Below are 16,642 nucleotides of genomic sequence, written 5' to 3'. Positions count from 1 at the left end.
GTCAGACTCTTCTTATTTCTTAATTTAGAAATCCAGGAATTATCTTAAATGCTTCCCTCTTTCCCACACCACATCCAACCCATCAACAAATTTTATAAAAATTCACTTCCTCAAATCTCTCTCAAGTTTGCCACTTTTTTTTTTTTTTTTTAAGATTTTATTTGTTCTCTGTGAGAGACACAGAGAGAGGGGCAGAGACATAGGCAGAGGGAGACGCAGGCTCCCTGTGAGGAGTCCAATGCAGGACTCAATCCCAGGACCCTGGGATCACTCAAGGGCCCCTTGTCACTTCTTTCTATTTGCACTATGGTACCACAAAACTATTTTCATCTTGTGTCTGATCTATTAAATAGCCTCCTAACCTAGTTTATCTACTTCTATTGTCTCCTCCCCAATTTATTTGTCAAGGACATTTTTTTCAAAAGGCAATCCTGATTACATTATCCCTATCCTTAAATTACTCTGACAACTTTCATGGGTTTTAGGATAAAGACTAAAGTCTTCAACATGACCTCCAGGGCCCTGTATGGTCTGGCTCCCATCCTTCTGCTTCCTCTTGCATCATGTAACCCCTTTTTACCTCTCTTTTTGAGCCAAACTTTTTTTTTTTTTCCAGTCCCCAACACATCTGTCCACCTGCCATAGGAGCCATAGGATTTACTAGAAGGCTGTGGGCAGCTCCTGAGTCAAAGGAATAGGTGAAGGGCTAGAGTAGCTCCAGGGATACAGGTGGCTAGGTGAAAAATGAAGTCCCATCAGAGCACAACTGCTTAGCAATATTGGCTCCAACTATACCTCCAACCTCCTGCACCACTCTGCATAAGATCCAAAGCCCCAGGGGCACTTAGGTCACTCAGTTGGTTAAGTGTCTGCCTTCTGCTCAGGTTATGATCTCAGGGTCCATGGGATGGAGTCCTGTATTGGGCTTCCTGCTCAGTGGGGAGTCTGCTTCTCCCTCTCCCTCTGCTTTTTACCCACTCCTTGTGTGGACTCTCTCTCTCTCAAATCAGTAAATAAAATCTTTAAAAAAAATACCAATCAAGCTCTAAGTAAGAAAGACCAAGTAATTCTCAAAAAGAAAATTAGGAGTTCTTATAAGAAGGAGGGGAAATGGATGCAAGATGGCCCTCAAATCAACCAATGTTCACTAAACACATGTTCCCACTACCTGGACTGACTTTCCATCCATTTGGTTAGTTAACCCTACTCAGTTTTTATTTTATTTATTTATTTTTAAGATTTTAACTACTCAATCATGAGAGATACAGAGAGAGAGGCAGAGGCACAGGCAGAGGGAGAAGCAGGCTCCATGCAGGGAGCCCGACGTGGGACTCAATACTGGGTCTCCAGGATCACGCCCTGGGCTGAAGGCAGTGCTAAACTGCTGAGCCCCCCGGGCTGCCCCCTACTCCATTTTTAGATTCTAGCCCAATAGTCCCTTCATTAAATAAGTCTTCCTTTGCCTTCCCAAGGGAGTCAAAATTCTCTATACTGTTATTTCATAGCACTTTAACCTCTCTGTCATGGCACTTTGCCACCGTTGTAATTTTATATTTATTTGTGAAAGTTTGAATTACATCCATCTCTTCCATTGGCTGAATAGTCCATGAGAGCACAGCCCATATCTGTTTGGGTTAGTATGATTATCTCCGATGCCTGGCACAGTGCCTGGCAAAGCAAAAACACTCAACAAACATTCATTTAATGTATGAATCAAGCCATAAAGATCTTTATTTTCTCATTGATATGAACTATGCTACACCCTCCTTAGAAGCAAAGGAACTACATTTTTTAAAAAGATTTTATTTATTTATTTATTTATTTATTTATTTATTTATTTATGAGAGACACAGAGAGAGAGAGAGGCAGAGACACAGGCAGAGGGAGAAGCAGGCTTCATGCAGGGAGCCTGATGTGGGACTCAATCCCGGGACTCCAGGATCACACCCTAGGCCAAAGGCAGGCACTAAACCGCTGAGCCACCCAGGGATCCCCAGGAACTACATTTTTAAACAAATTTTTCTAATTCATACTTTATTACACAATTTTATTTTTTTTAAGGATTTATTTATTTCTAGAGGGGGGGAGGGGCAGAGAGAGAATCCGAAACAGACTCCCCACTGAGTACAGAGAGGGACTTCCAACTCCATCTCAACCTTGAGATCATGACCTCAGTCGAAATCACAAGTGGATGCCTAACTCACTGAGCCACCCAGGTACCCCTGGAATTTTATTTAATCTTTATAATAACACAGCAGGAACCCATTTTACACGTAAAGAAACAGTCACAGGGTGGAGGAGGGGAGGGTGAGAAAATTTGTTCAAAATCACATACCTGGCAAATGATCCATGAGGGAGACTAAGCCAGGTCTGCCTGATGCCAAAACACAGGCTCAAAACTACTATATAATATTGCCTCTCCATAACACTAATTATCTCCTTAATACAAAGCATTGGAGATAGAACTTATCCATCTGTAAAACTGGCTTTCAGATAAGTTCATTTTCATGTAAATCTAGATATGTCATAAAAGTTTCATTTGTAAAATACTGATCCGTGGAGAGAATAAAACAACTAAATTTGAAAAACTCTGAGCAGATGCAATTTGACAGAGAATTATAATGCTTACCAAATGCCTCACTTTTTCTGTCACTCATGATAAATGACCCAATGTGAGTGAAGGGACAGAGATTGGTGCAGAGGTGATTATTTAAAGTAACCTGTTCTCTAAATTTAATCTAAAGATTATAAAAAGCATTTCAAGTTATCCCAAAAGGCTTCACCATTTCGATGTTATTTCTCAGTTAGGGAGGGGGGGTTGGAAAAGTAACACAAAGAATTACTTCAATTCTCAGGACTTATTAGAGCAGGGACTGAGCAGAGACCAGCTGCTGGGGAATATAGATCTCTCCAGGAAAAGAAAAAGAAGCCCAGCAAACATAAGGAAGAGTGTTTCTTCAGGTCAGTCAGAGCAATGAGATGGTCTCGATGCTCATGGGGAGAGATAGTAAGGAAAAGTCAGGCCCCCTCAGTTTCATTTTATTACATGCTCGAGTCCCCAAACCTTGCTAAGGACATGACTACAGGTAATAGCAGGAACTGGTGTTTCCTGGGGGCCTCATACGGGTTTTGGAGAGATAGGGGAATACAGAGTGATGGGACCAGTATAGGGAACTAAGTCACCTAATGTTTTCTAGATATATAACTAGAGTCTGACTGATGTGGCTTTCTGTTTTTAACGCACAATAGGTTCTGCCAATTCTTGGATCCTTGGAGTACACTGTGTTTTCAAAGCAGCTGGCTTGACTTTAAAGACATCTGGATCGTAGTATACAATATGCACAGGAGACCTGAAATGGGGAGAAAAGAATGCGACCTGAAAACAGATGAACAGAAAATGGAACTAACATTTTTCTCAACCATCCACTCTGTGTTAGGCTGTAGGATATTATTCTGTGTTGGTTTTTCATAAGCCCCCCATGAAACAGACGTTATGTCTCCCACTGTACAGATAAGGACATGAAGGCTCAGAGAAGTTATAAAAATGACCTGTAGTCAAATCCAGATTTGTGTATCCATCAGATTCCAAAACCTTTGCTCTTTCCACTGAAAGTTAATTCTGGAAAATTTTTTCAATAATTTGGCAATGTTAAAACACACCCAGTAGTCCTCTGGGGGACTTAAATCAAAATTTTGAAGTTTCCACTCTTAGCATCTTACCACCAAATAATAACTTTGCCACTGGTGTAGACCCTGAGTACTTGATCTTACTTTTTCCCTTTCCTTTGTCAATGAACAGAGAATGAGCTTCAGTTCACTGCTGTTGAACTTTCTTTTAAAGGCAAACACATCATAAACATTTAAAAATATTTTATTATATAAAAATGAACATATTTCCCTGTTCCCTGAGCTGAAGATTTCTATGACTTTTCCAGGTCTCTACTAGGTTTTCCTTTTTTTTTTTAAGTAAACCTACTTTTAATTTTTTTTTAATTATTTTATTTATTTATGATAGTCACACAGAGAGAGAGAGAGGCAGAGACACAGGCAGAGGGAGAAGCAGCCTCCATGCACCGGGAGCCCGATGTGGGATTCGATCCTGGGTCTCCAGGATCGCGCCCTGGGCCAAAGGCAGGCGCCAAACCGCTGTGCCACCCAGGGATACCCTCTCCTAGGTTTTCCTAATGATGCTTAAAAAGGGGGATTAGGCATTATCTCAAGAAGGAAACAAAATGACCTGGTGTTCAGGCAGGTTAAGAAATCTTCTAAAAAGTAAACAGGAATTAGAAGCCATTTCTTCTTTGTTGAATGTATTATTTATTTCAAATAGATAATGCATGTACATGATGCAAAAACATGGAAAAATACAAAAGCATATTTAGAAAAAAAATAAATCTTCTTCCCATTCCAGTTCCCTCAGGCCTCCAAAAGTAAGCATTGTTACTACCTTCTTGCATAGTCTTCTGAAATATTATAGGCACGTGCAAGCAAATATATGGCACCTATCTATTTTCTTACATAAACTAGAACAGGTTTTATGCTCTTACGTAATTTGTTTCACTTTACAATATGTTAAATAATCCTATATCCATCCTTACAAGGTTGTTTCCTAGATCTAAGTTTCAAAACTAGTCCACTAACCCTTTAACTGCTGCCTTATATTTGTGTTAAGTCCATAGATTTATTACAAGTAATGTTACAAATGAGATGTTTTTGAAAATTTCTTGTATTTCTATAATTCTTTTCATTGGTCTTACTAGGTTAATTTTTCCCTCTCCCTAGCACCCCTAGCTTTCCTGTCCCAATCTTAGCCATAAATTGACATACCTTGTATTTGGATTAGCTAGTTCTTGAATTCTAGGAGATATTTTGCAATGGATAGCAGCATAAGATACTGGCCAGTGGGCATCACGGATAGGTAGATAATCTTGATGAAGAGGCTTGGCCTTAGCTAGAGCTATTATTCGAGGGCTAGGTTTGCATAGCAAGGCAGCGTGGGATATCTATAGTGGAAACAAAAAGATGCAAAAATATATCCCAATTTTCACATCTCCCTCTCTACAACTATGGCCTAATTGAATCACTATGGAACACGGATCCTCTTCTGGATTACTGCAGCAGACTCCTCACTGGTCTCTCTGCTTCCATTTTTGCTCTGTACAATCTAGCCTTCATATACCAATTACTGGAGGAGAGAATGAGTATTTTAATGAGTGTATTCCATGAGCCAGACAGTGTTCTAAGTGGGGCACCTAAATTATTCCCACCTAATCATCATAATAACCCTATGAGGTATGTACTTTCTGAAGTCCAAGTCAGATTATATCACTCTTGGAGTTTAAAACCTTCTAGAGGTTTTCCCATTTGGCTATGAATAACATTTAGACTCCTTACTATGGCCTAGAAGGCGCTACATGATCTGACTGCTATCCTATTCCTCTGACCTCATCTCCCTCCCTTCCTCACCTTGATCACGATGATCCTTGCTACATAAGGTCCTTCTGGCCCAGCTCTTTCCACCTTGGGACATTTTTACCTGCTATTTCTGCTTAAAATCCTCTTTCCTCAACCTTGTCATGGCTGCCTCTTCATGATTCAAGTCTCTAGACTCAAATATCACATTCTCAAGGACATCATCCCTCACCATCCAAGATACATCATTCTTTCTAATAACCCCCCTACTTATTTAATCTTCTTTTAGCACTTACCAACACCTCACTTTGCTCACTTATCTCTTTGTTGGTGTGTTTATTGTCTGCTTCTCCCCATTAGAATACGAACTTCTTGAAAGAAGTACATGTTTGCCAAAAGCTAGAATAAGTGCACAACTGGTGCTGAACATATGTTGATTGACTGATCAACTTCCCCTGGTCTTACTTTGAAAATCGCATCTGCCAGGTTGCCTTTGTTGGTAAAACTGGAAGGATGACATATAGCTCCTGTTCTCTCTCTTAAATTCTCACTCAAAAGAACCACAATGGATAATAAACACCCCCTCGGTAGCCCTGAAAGTACTATTTTGCACTGGTATAGACCTGTTTTGGGTTCTAAGAGTACGATTTTCTGCAGTGGTATCACTTTTTTAAAAGATTTTTTTATAAATTCCCAAACAATTCTAGCAACTAAAGAAAGGTAACTAATCCCCATTTTATATACAAAAAAAAAACGGAAAATAAAGTGATTTGTCCACAGGTCACAAGGCAAGTCATTTTAGCAAACTCAAAATGCTCTCCTGAGGGGTTGTGATTCCCAGACTAGTTTTCTTTCCTAACAGAATTCCATATCATATCCTCAGTTTTTAGAAACAGGGTAAAATTTATTCAGCCTCCTTGGCAACATGGTCATTAAATATTTATTGAAAACCCAGCTGGGATTGAGCACTACAATGAATGGAAGGGAATGTCAAGGAGGAAGAGAGAGGGAAGCCACAGAATTTGCCAGGCTCTGTGCTGAGCACCAAAGTCTTATCTATTATTTCAAATCACAACAGTCCTCTAAGTGGGAACTGTTAACTTTATCATCTCTTTGTTCACCTTGTTCCACCCAACTTCAAGGCCATCTCTTCTTTAAGACTTCTTTTCTCAGGATCTCTCTTAGCTAATTCCTCTTGTCACTCAGATTTCATACCAAATATCCCTTCCTTAGAGAGGTTTTCCCTGACTACTATATACAATGTAGCTTATTCTCCACCCTCACCCATAGTCAATCATTTCCTTTTTTATTTTCTTCATAGCACTTATTCCTACCTAACATGATCTTATCTGTTTACTTATTTTTTGTCTTCATCTTGTTTACTGGAAATGGTATCTGGCACACAGTGGGCATTCAAATACTTGAATAAATAAATAAGCAGAAACATTCACAACATCACAGAGCTACTGGTAAGGCTGGAATTTGAACCCAGCTCTTACTGATTCCAAAGCCCATATTCTTCGCCTTCTATCCCCAGTCTCTCTACATATCTAGGTCTTCCTTCATGCCACTGACCACTCTTCCAAGATTATCTTTCCCAGTGACTTTGACCTGTGCCCTATAGCAGCAAAATAGCACCCTAGGAACAACTAGAAAGTGAAGTGAAGGATGCCAAGGCAATGGTGGCTTACAGGACGGATGGGCAGTTCACTTCTTTCTCTTTCAAAGCACAGACCCTCTATCTTGATCCTTGGATGAGCAAGGTCTACAATTCTTGGAGTTGCAACAGCAGTCAGGGCAGAAACTGAAATCTTGGTTTCAATCTAGGGGAGAAAAATAAAATAGTATCTGTAATATCAAATAATAAACATCATCTCCATCAAGATTATGAAGAACTGTCTGACCTCTGGACCAGACTTCTCAGCAAATCAAGCAGAAAGAATGAGAATCTTCAGTAACCCATGATCATGGCCGAAAGGATCAATTTCCATCTTTCTTTAACTGTTAAACTAAAGATGGGGAGGAACATGAGAACACTATAAAGGGGAGAGCTCTGCTTTGTTCTTAACTAGTTTGGCCCTTTGGAAACTGGGACTCATGTTATCACAGATCTAACGTGGTTCTCTTCTAACTGGAACAGATAAGAAAAAGAAATCAAAGCCAAGAAGAAGAAAGACAGAAAGAACCACATTCTCCATAGACAATGCTGTCCTAATCCCCCAAGTCATTCCTTACTATCTTAATTATGGAAGTGTGTTCAAATTACATGGACTTCTATTTAAATTACTAGTATTCAAACTCAAAACTTACCACAAGACTTCGAGAGGGAATATAGTCAATAATTGGAAACAAAATAAGGTTTTAACTGTGGGCAGAAAAGGAATACATGAGGTATGTTCCAAATCCCATGAAGGTGCTTCTGTGAATATTCCCAAATGAGTCTAGCCTTTAGGTCATATCAGCCAAGGTACCACATACAGATGTTGTTATGGATAGACTATTTATGTTCCCCTCAAATTCATATGTTGAAGTCCTAACCCTCAATGTGATAATATCAGGAGGTGGGGCGTTTGGTAATTAGGTTTGGATGAGGTCTTGAGGGTAGAACCCTCATAGTGGGATTGATGCCCTTATAAGAAGAGAGATAAGAACTCCTCTGTGCACACCCAAAGAAGAAGGCATGTGAGCACACAGCAAGACGATGGCTGTCTGCAAGATGAAGGAAGAGAACCTTCATCAAGAAAAGAGTCTGGTGGTACCCTGATCTTGGACTTCTCAGTCTCCAGAATTGTGAAGAATAAATGTCTTTCAAGCCACCCAGTCTCAGGCATTTTGTTACAGCAGCTCTGGCTCACTAAGGTATAAAGGAACTTTCAACCCCCTACCATTTCAGACAGACAAGTAATTAGAGATATCTCAGCTGAGAGTTCTAACTCTTAAATGCTTGAGTATAATGAAATGCTTGTTGTTTTATACTACTAAGTTTGAGGTATCCGTTGCTTTGGTATGAAGCAACAGATAACCAAATTGCCACTTTAAGAATTGATTCTCTGTATTGGTTCTAGATTACCTGGAATTTGTTTTCTGAGCCAATTGGATTTAAAGGTATTAATGATTCTATTGGCAGTAACTAAAAAGAAAAACACTACTGGTAGTCCATAGTATGCAGTGGCAAAACAGAAAGCAAGACTTTGGTGACCAAGCAGCTGCTGCCAGAAATTATTTTAGTGAAATAAAGAGGTATAATGGGATTAGTTGTTTTTTTCTAAGTGCACTAGAGAAAGTGAGTTAAGAAATGACTGGCTCAGGCCTTTAAATTTCCACCTTAGTATCTGAGTAAGGAAGGGACAAGAAAGTTTTCTGTAATGTCCCTAAAATAAATCCTTATATTCTATGGTTATAGTGCTGAATATTCTGAAAACCAAATTCACAATCTAATTCTGTTCATGGGTAAATTACAGTGCAAATGGAATTACCAAATTTGTTAATTAGAGCAATTTTAAAGTTAGAACAATGATTGGGAAGGAATAGGACCTTGAAAATTGGAATGGGGATATATGCGCAGATTCAAACAAAGCTGGGGACTTTAAACCCTTAAATACTGCTGAGCCTTCCTTACCAATACAATCAGCCCTTCCCGAACCCTCTTAAACTGTTGGTGGTAATGCAAGCTGGTACAGCCATTTTGGAAAACAATATGGAGGTTCCTCAAGAAGTTAAAAATAAAGTTATCATACGACCCAGGAATTGCACTACTGGGTATTTATCCCAAAGATACAGATATAGTAAAACAAAGGAGCACCTGCACCCCAATGTTCATAGCAGCAATGTCCACAATAGCCAAACTGTGGAAGGAGCTGAGATGTCCTTCAACAGATGAATGGATAAAGATGTGATACACACACACACACACACACACACACACACACACGCAATGGAATATTACTCAGCCATCAGAAAGGATGAGTACCTACCATTCACATCGACGTGGGTGGAACTGGAAAGTATAATGCTAAGTGAAATAAGTCAATCAAAGAATGACAATTATCACACGGTTTTACACATATGTAGAATATAAGAAATAGTGAAAAGGACCATAAGGGAAGGAGGGGGAACTGAACGGGGAAAAATCAGAGAGGAAGACAAACCTTGAGAGACTCTTAACTCTGGGAAACAAACTGAGAGTTGCTGAAGGGGAAGCAAGGGAGGATAACCTAGCTGGGTGATGGGAGCTCTTAACAGGAGAGCATGTGATATGATGAGTACTGGGTATTATACCATATGTTGGTAAATGAAATGAAATGAAATTTAAAAAAAATAAATGAAAAAAACAACCTCCTGCTTGAGGAGGTTAGAGTTCTCTTGCCTGAAGAACCTGTAATACGTTTCCCTGAAGTAGATACCTTCCAGGTAACTGCTGACCTACCCTTACTATCTCTCATTGCTTCTAGATTTATAACCAGACCCAAGTTCCAACTGCCAAAACAGCCTTCCATGAACTTCTCTATCAGCTTCCATAATTGCTTAAGGTCTAATTCTACATTGTTGTTCTGCTTCTCTGATCAAATCCTAGGTGACACAGTAGGCATAGAGCAGGTAGTCAAAAAAGTTCATTTGATGAAAGGGGAAAATAAATAGGGAGAAAAAGGAAAATACACCCAGAAATAAAAGGAAAGTATGTTACACTTATAAACATGTTGCTACAAAATCAATCAGGAACTGTTTCTTTCACATAGACCCACTTACCCTTTTTGGAGGAACATAGTTTGGATTTGTGGCTTTGGCTATTGAGAGTTGTAATATCCGGGGAGAAGGATCAGAGCTTTGAAGAGCATCTCTTGATAAGTACTCACTGTAGGACCTATATGCAAATAGAACATGAAATATTATAATTATTGGAGGAAAAAGAACCATACTTTTTCATTGTTATATTCAATCTCTGATCAATTATGTATATTTCTTCCTATCTTAGAAAACTCTTTTCCCAGAATCATTAGTGTTTTTTCCACCAGATTGGTATTTCCAAAAAAATTTTTTACTATGATTCATGGTAAGAAGTTATATTGTGATACAGTATATGTAAATCTGTGAGTGTGTGTGTGTGTGTGCGTCTGTGTATGTTGTCTGAAACAAAATTATCATGAAACAATGCTTGCCCTGAGCAAGGCATTCTGGTTTTTAAAATTCCATTTGATTTCATTAAAAAAAAAAAAAAACAAACCTAGAATCAATTTCATGATCCACTGACAGGCTGAGATTTGCAGTTTAAAAAGCATTTCACGGGCAGCCTGAGTGGCTCAGCAGTTTAGCGCTGAAGGCGGCCTTCAGTCCAGGGCAAGATCCTGGAGAACCCGGATTGAGTGCCATGTCGGGCTCCCTGCATGAAGCCTGCTTCTCCCTCTGCCTGTGTCTCTCTGCCTCTCTTTCTCTCTGTGTCTCTCATGAATAAATAAATAAAATCTTAAATAGATAGATAGATAGATAGATAGATAAATAAATAAATAAATAAATAAATAAATAAATAAATAAGTAGCTAGCTAGCTAGCTAGCACTTCACTTCCTACCTAAACCTTATATGAAATCTCTGAGATAAAAATTCCAGTCACTACCAAGGACCCCTCTGTGATAGCCAGTTTCCTCTGCAATGCAGTTTGAGATAGTGCTGGTCATAATTCCCAGCAATTTGGCCAATTTTCATAGGCTGTTCCCCACATATTCCTTTCCTGGTACAAAAACCTATCAACCAACAAACCTACAAACCTAATATGAAAAAAAAATTTCACAAATAAATATATGATTACCCTCTAAGGGTAGTCTGTTAGTTTTTAAAAATTGTTACACAATTGGGGTGCCTGCATGGCTCAGTTGGTTAAGCATCTGCCTTTAGCTCAGGTCATGATCCCCAGGATTAAGCTCCATGTCAGGTTCTCTGCTCCAGGGGGAGCCTGCTTCTCCCACTCCCTCTGCCTACTGTCCCCCTGCTTGTGCTCTCTCTCTGTAAAATAAATAAATAAAAATTTTAAGTAAAATACAATAGATACACAACTAGCCACAGAATTAATGTATATAATTTTAAAGTGTACAATTCAGGGGTTTTGGCATATTCACAAGGTTGTATAGCTACTGTCACTATCTAAATTCAGAATGTTTTCATCATCCTGAAGAGAAACCCCATACTGATTAATAGTCCCTCTCTATTTCTTCATTCCCCCACCTTGTGCCCCCAGAACCACTAATCTACTTTCTGTCTCTATGAATTTGTATATTCTGAAATTTTCAAATAAATGGAGTCATATAAATATGTAACCTTTTGTGTCTGGCTTCCTTCACTTAGCATATTTTCAAGATTCATGTATCAGCACATCATTCTTTTTTATGGCTGAATAATATCCCATCATATGATTTACTGTATTTTGTTTATCCATTCATCCATGATGAACATTTGCATTGTTTCCACTTTTTGGCAATTATGAAATGCTGCTATGAATATTCATGTACAAGTTTTTGTGTGAGCGTATGCTTTTAATTCTCTTGAGTACATGCCTAGAAGTAGAATGCTGATCATATAACTCTATTCTTAACATTCAAGGAGCTAAAAAGTGGTTTTCCAATTAAGCTGCACCATTATATTCCAACCAGCAATAGATGAGGGTTTCAATTTCTCCACATCCTTCCTCACTCTCTTCTCTAAGCTAAACATGTCATTTCTCTTAATTATTTTTCATGTAACATAGTTTACAGAGGCCTCATCATTTCATTCAGCTCCTTCTGAATAGTATCAAGTTTATTATCAGTTTCTTTTTTTTAAATATTTTATTTATTTATTTATCAGAAAGAGAGAGAGACAGAGACACAGGCAGAGGGAGAGAAGCAGGCTCCATGCAGGGAGCCCGACACGGGACTCAATCCTGGGTCTCCAGGATCACGCCCTGGGCTGAAGGTGGCGCTAAACCACCTAGCCACGAGGGCTGCCCTATTATCAGTTTCTTAAGGTATAACATCCATAAGTGGACACATACACTTAATGTGTCTTGACTAAAGTACTATACAGTAGTACTATCATCTCCCTATAATTGTACATGATACATATTCCATTAATGCACTTAACATTTTTCCAAGAATCACATCACAATTTTGGTTCCATGTGGAAGTATCACCTAGGCTGTCCTTTGAAGACAAAGAGAAATTCAGCATTCAAAGCAAAAGGAAAAACATTTGGAAAGTCATAGAAACCGAAGAGAAACATCAAGTTCTACAAATTGCAAAAACTTGTAATGTTTCATTTTCGTATTTCCTTTTAATTGGCTGACAATGGTAAGTTCAGTGTGAATTTTAGCTTCACCACAGTTTGAATCAAATATAATTACAGGGGATCCCTGGGTGGCGCAGCGGTTTAGCGCCTGCCTTTGGCCCAGGGCCCGATCCTGGAGACCTGGGATCGAGTCCCGCGTCAGGCTCCCGGTGCATGGAGCCTGTTTCTCCCTCTGCCTATGTCTCTGCCTCTCTCTCTCTCTCTCTCTCTCTCTCTCTCTCTGTGACTATCATAAATAAATAAAAATTTAAAAAAATATATAATTACAGGTGGGGTACCCGGGTGGCTCAGTTGGTTAACATCCAACTCTTGATTTCAGCTCAGGTCATGAACTCAGGGTCATAAGACTGAGCCCTGAGTCAGGCTCATGGAGCCTGCATGAGATTCTCTCTCCTTCTTCCTCTGTCCTGCCCTCCCTGCTCATGCATGCTGTCTCTCTCTCTCTCTAAACAAACAAACCCCCCAAAATGTAATTACTGGTGATAACCCTCTGATTACTTACAATTACTGCACACATTTGAGTTTTGACTCCTGATCCTTTGAAACACAAGTGAACTTCTAGTTTATGAAACTGTATACACTAAAATAAGAAAAATATTGTGAGATTTAACCAAATTAGGTTAGAATTTATAGATTACCTATTTATTAGATATTCTTTCTTGAATCTGTTGGGCAGTGCCAGCTTCTGGATCCTTTTGGAAGGTTGGCTAAACAGTGCAGGAGAAGGGATCTCCCAGATTACAGAGTCTCTACCACAGCTGTAGTAATATTGAGCCCTGCAAGTCATAGAAGAGAAAAAGAATGAAGTAAAATGAGTATGAATTCCAAAGATTGTAATTTCCAACGCTGACCCCCAGCTCTAGGCCTAGAGGAGGTATGACAGTTTACCCCTTTGCTGCTGAGCTATGGGGAGAAATCAGAAATGGTTGCAGCCATCAAGTTTCAGCTGGCTTCTAACATCCTATTCCAAAACATTAGTTTTCTGTAATAAATTGCATTCTTTTAAATAGACCAAAAAATGACTAATGCAAAGGGAAAACTTGCTGTTTTTAAAACCAAATACTTTCTTAGTCTCTCAGATACAATCACTAGCGCTTTCACAGATATTAAAAGGAAAATAAAAGGCTATATGAACAACTTCATGCCAATAAATTTTAAAATTTAGGTGAAATAGATAAATAGTTTGAAAGACACACACTACCAGTACTCATTCAGAAAGATATAATCTGAATAGCCCTTGTCAAGAGTTTACTAAGTATTCCATGGTCTTGCTGCCTCAGCACCCATTTTTTTTGACCAAGCAGCCTCCAGGGACCTTTAAACTGACCTTAGCCCATCTCACAAGCACATGCCCTAGATAACAGTCCACAGAGTCATAAGTAAATGTACATTCCTGATATGAATTTGCCAATAGCCCTGTAACCAACAGTCTCCTGACTCCCAATGCCTTCCTTTCCTTATGTATCCTTTAGATATGAGTCCCAAGGAGCTTACCAAAACTCTGCTCTTTTGTTTGAATTGGCCAATCTGGCCTTGGTCTCCACCTGCAGATCCTAATAAGAAATGTGCCGCAGTTCCTGTCTCTCTTTGCACTCATCTTTAACCTCCACATGTGACTCCTTGAGACATGCCAGGTACTTCTACAATCTATGAGTAATAAACTTCTCTCTTTCAATTTCTGTTATGGTCTATTGTTGAACTGTGGGCCCATGCTCCACTTAACAAGTGTTATTTTGACAAATTCATAACAGCCCTATATCTATTAAATTGAATTTATAGTTAAAAACCTAAACTAGGGATCCCTGGGTGGCTCAGCGGTTTTGCGCCTGCCTTTGGCCCAGGGTCGGACTCCCGGCACGGAGCCTGCTTCTCCCTCCTCCTGTGTCTCTGCCTCTCTCTGTCTCTCTCTGTCTATCATAAATAAATAAATAAATCTTTAAAAAACCCCACTAAACTAGAGGGTATTATGCTAGATGAAATAAGTCAGTCACAGAAAAACAAATACTGTATGATTTCACCCATATGTGGAATTTAAGAAACAAAACATAGGGGAAGAGAAGGAAAAATAAAATAAGAGGAAAACAGAGAGGGAGGCAAACCATAAGAGACTCTTAACTACAGGAAACAAACTGAGAGTGGGTGGGTGAGGTATAATTGGGTGATGGGCAGTAAGGGGGGAACTTGAAGTAATGAGCACTGAGTGTTATACGTAACTGAAGAATCACTAAGTTCTACCTCTGAAACTAACAATATAGTATATGTTAATTAAATAGAATTAAAAGGGGCAGCCTGGGTGGCCCAGCAGTTTAGTACCGCCTTCAGCTCAGGGTGTGATCCTGGAGACTCGAGATCGAGATCGAGTCCCATGTCTGGCTCCCCGCATGGAGCCTGCTTCTCCCTCTGCCTGTGTCTCTGCCTCTCTCTGTGTCTCTCATGAATAAATTTTTAAAAAAATCTTAAAAAAAAAATCATAGGTAAATAATTAATTAATGGAATTGAAATAAAAAATTTAAAAAGAAACAAAACAAAACCTTCCCATCAAAAACTCCAGACCCAGATGACTTCATTGTGGATTCTATGAAATACATAAACAAGAAATGCCAATTCTATATATTTTCCAATTGATTCCATGATAACAGCATTACCAAAAGCAAGTAAAGACATTACAAGAAACAAAGACATTGCCACAAAGACACCATTGTAAACAATCCAGACTAATACCCCTCATAAAAATAGATGAAAAAATTCTAAAGTTTTATTGGAACACAGACATAATGAGTTTTCAGAACGTCTATGGCTGCTTCCTGCCACAATAGTGGAGTTGTGTTGTTGCAAACGGAGACTTTGTGGTAAATTTTACTATCTACCCACTTCCTGAAAAGTTTGTTGATTTTTGACTGAAGTCGTATATCAAAAAGAGATCGAGAGATGGCCATCTAAATTATCTTGGAAACCAAACTTCAGATAAATAATGGCATCTGTGCCTTTTTCTTGTTACTTTAACCTCCTTCACTACTTGTGCTCATCCCCTTCCCCCCCTCCACAGTGTTTCCTCAAAGAACCAACCAGCAGAAAGCCTAGTCATTCAACAAACATGCACTAAAAGCAAATTGGCAATGGGTATCAAAAGTCTTAACAGTATTTTTTTTGTCTTAACAATATTTTTACCTTTACATGTAGTAATTAACTCATGCTAAGCCCATGGTGATATACAAAATCCACGAGAAGGTGCATGCATAAATAGTTCATGCACAGCAATGTTATGTATGGCACATAACCCAGTGTAATACTGCCGCTTTGTTAAAAATTCAGTGAGCACCTGGTGACTCAGTCAGTTGAGTGCCCAACTCTTGATTTTGGCTCCAGTCATGATCTCAGGCCATGGGATCAAACCCCATATGGAGCTCTGTGCTCAGCATTGAGATTCTCTCTTTCCCTCTCCCTCTGCCCCTCTCCCTACTTGCTCTCACTCTCTAATAAATAAATAAAATCTTTTTTAAAAAAACCCTCAAAATCCTAGTAAGCCAAAACATTGTAAGATATAAAACAAATTTGCAATTGCTAAATAGTAATTTTTCTCCGGAAAAATTTTATTGTAGCATCAGGTTAGGAAATATATGGAATCGCTAATCCTCAATAATTTTTTACTACAGATTGGATCATTTATGGCTTTGAGATAAAAGTGTTGGGTTCTGTGTTCATTTTCCCTAGGGATTCCTAATAATGTAACCTGATAACATGCAAACACTAACCTGTTAGGTACATATCGGTGGGAGATTTCTTTGGGATGGGCAAGGTCCTCAAGTCTTTTGGTCAGGTGAGCCTTCAAAGCAATATGGGCGATAGGGCAAATAGGATCTTGATTCCCCCAAAACAGTCTTCTGTTAAAAAGCAGAAAAATCAAATGGTAAGGAATTC

The 16,642-nt window shown here is 39.0% G+C and overlaps 1 protein-coding gene across 2 annotated transcripts in view; it reads right to left on the bottom strand.

Moving 5' to 3' along the window:
* Positions 1 to 573: 573 nt before the first annotated feature.
* The window catches only part of THEGL (theg spermatid protein like), a 47,750-nt gene continuing 31,681 nt past the window's right edge, over positions 574 to 16,642 (bottom strand). For both annotated transcript variants that reach the window (XM_025435776.3, XM_025435775.3), the window contains exons 5-10: positions 16,477 to 16,605; positions 13,363 to 13,500; positions 10,159 to 10,273; positions 7,104 to 7,235; positions 4,828 to 5,003; positions 574 to 3,350 (exon numbers count right to left, since the gene is read on the bottom strand). In XM_025435776.3, coding sequence (XP_025291561.1) covers positions 3,236 to 3,350; positions 4,828 to 5,003; positions 7,104 to 7,235; positions 10,159 to 10,273; positions 13,363 to 13,500; positions 16,477 to 16,605 — 805 coding nt within the window. In that variant the 3' untranslated portion in view covers positions 574 to 3,235. The remainder of the gene's footprint in view (positions 3,351 to 4,827; positions 5,004 to 7,103; positions 7,236 to 10,158; positions 10,274 to 13,362; positions 13,501 to 16,476; positions 16,606 to 16,642) is intronic.

Source organism: Canis lupus, chromosome 13, assembly GCF_003254725.2.
Source record: "Canis lupus dingo isolate Sandy chromosome 13, ASM325472v2, whole genome shotgun sequence".
Lineage (NCBI taxonomy): Eukaryota > Metazoa > Chordata > Mammalia > Carnivora > Canidae > Canis > Canis lupus.
This window is presented reverse-complemented; position numbering and strand designations above follow the sequence as displayed.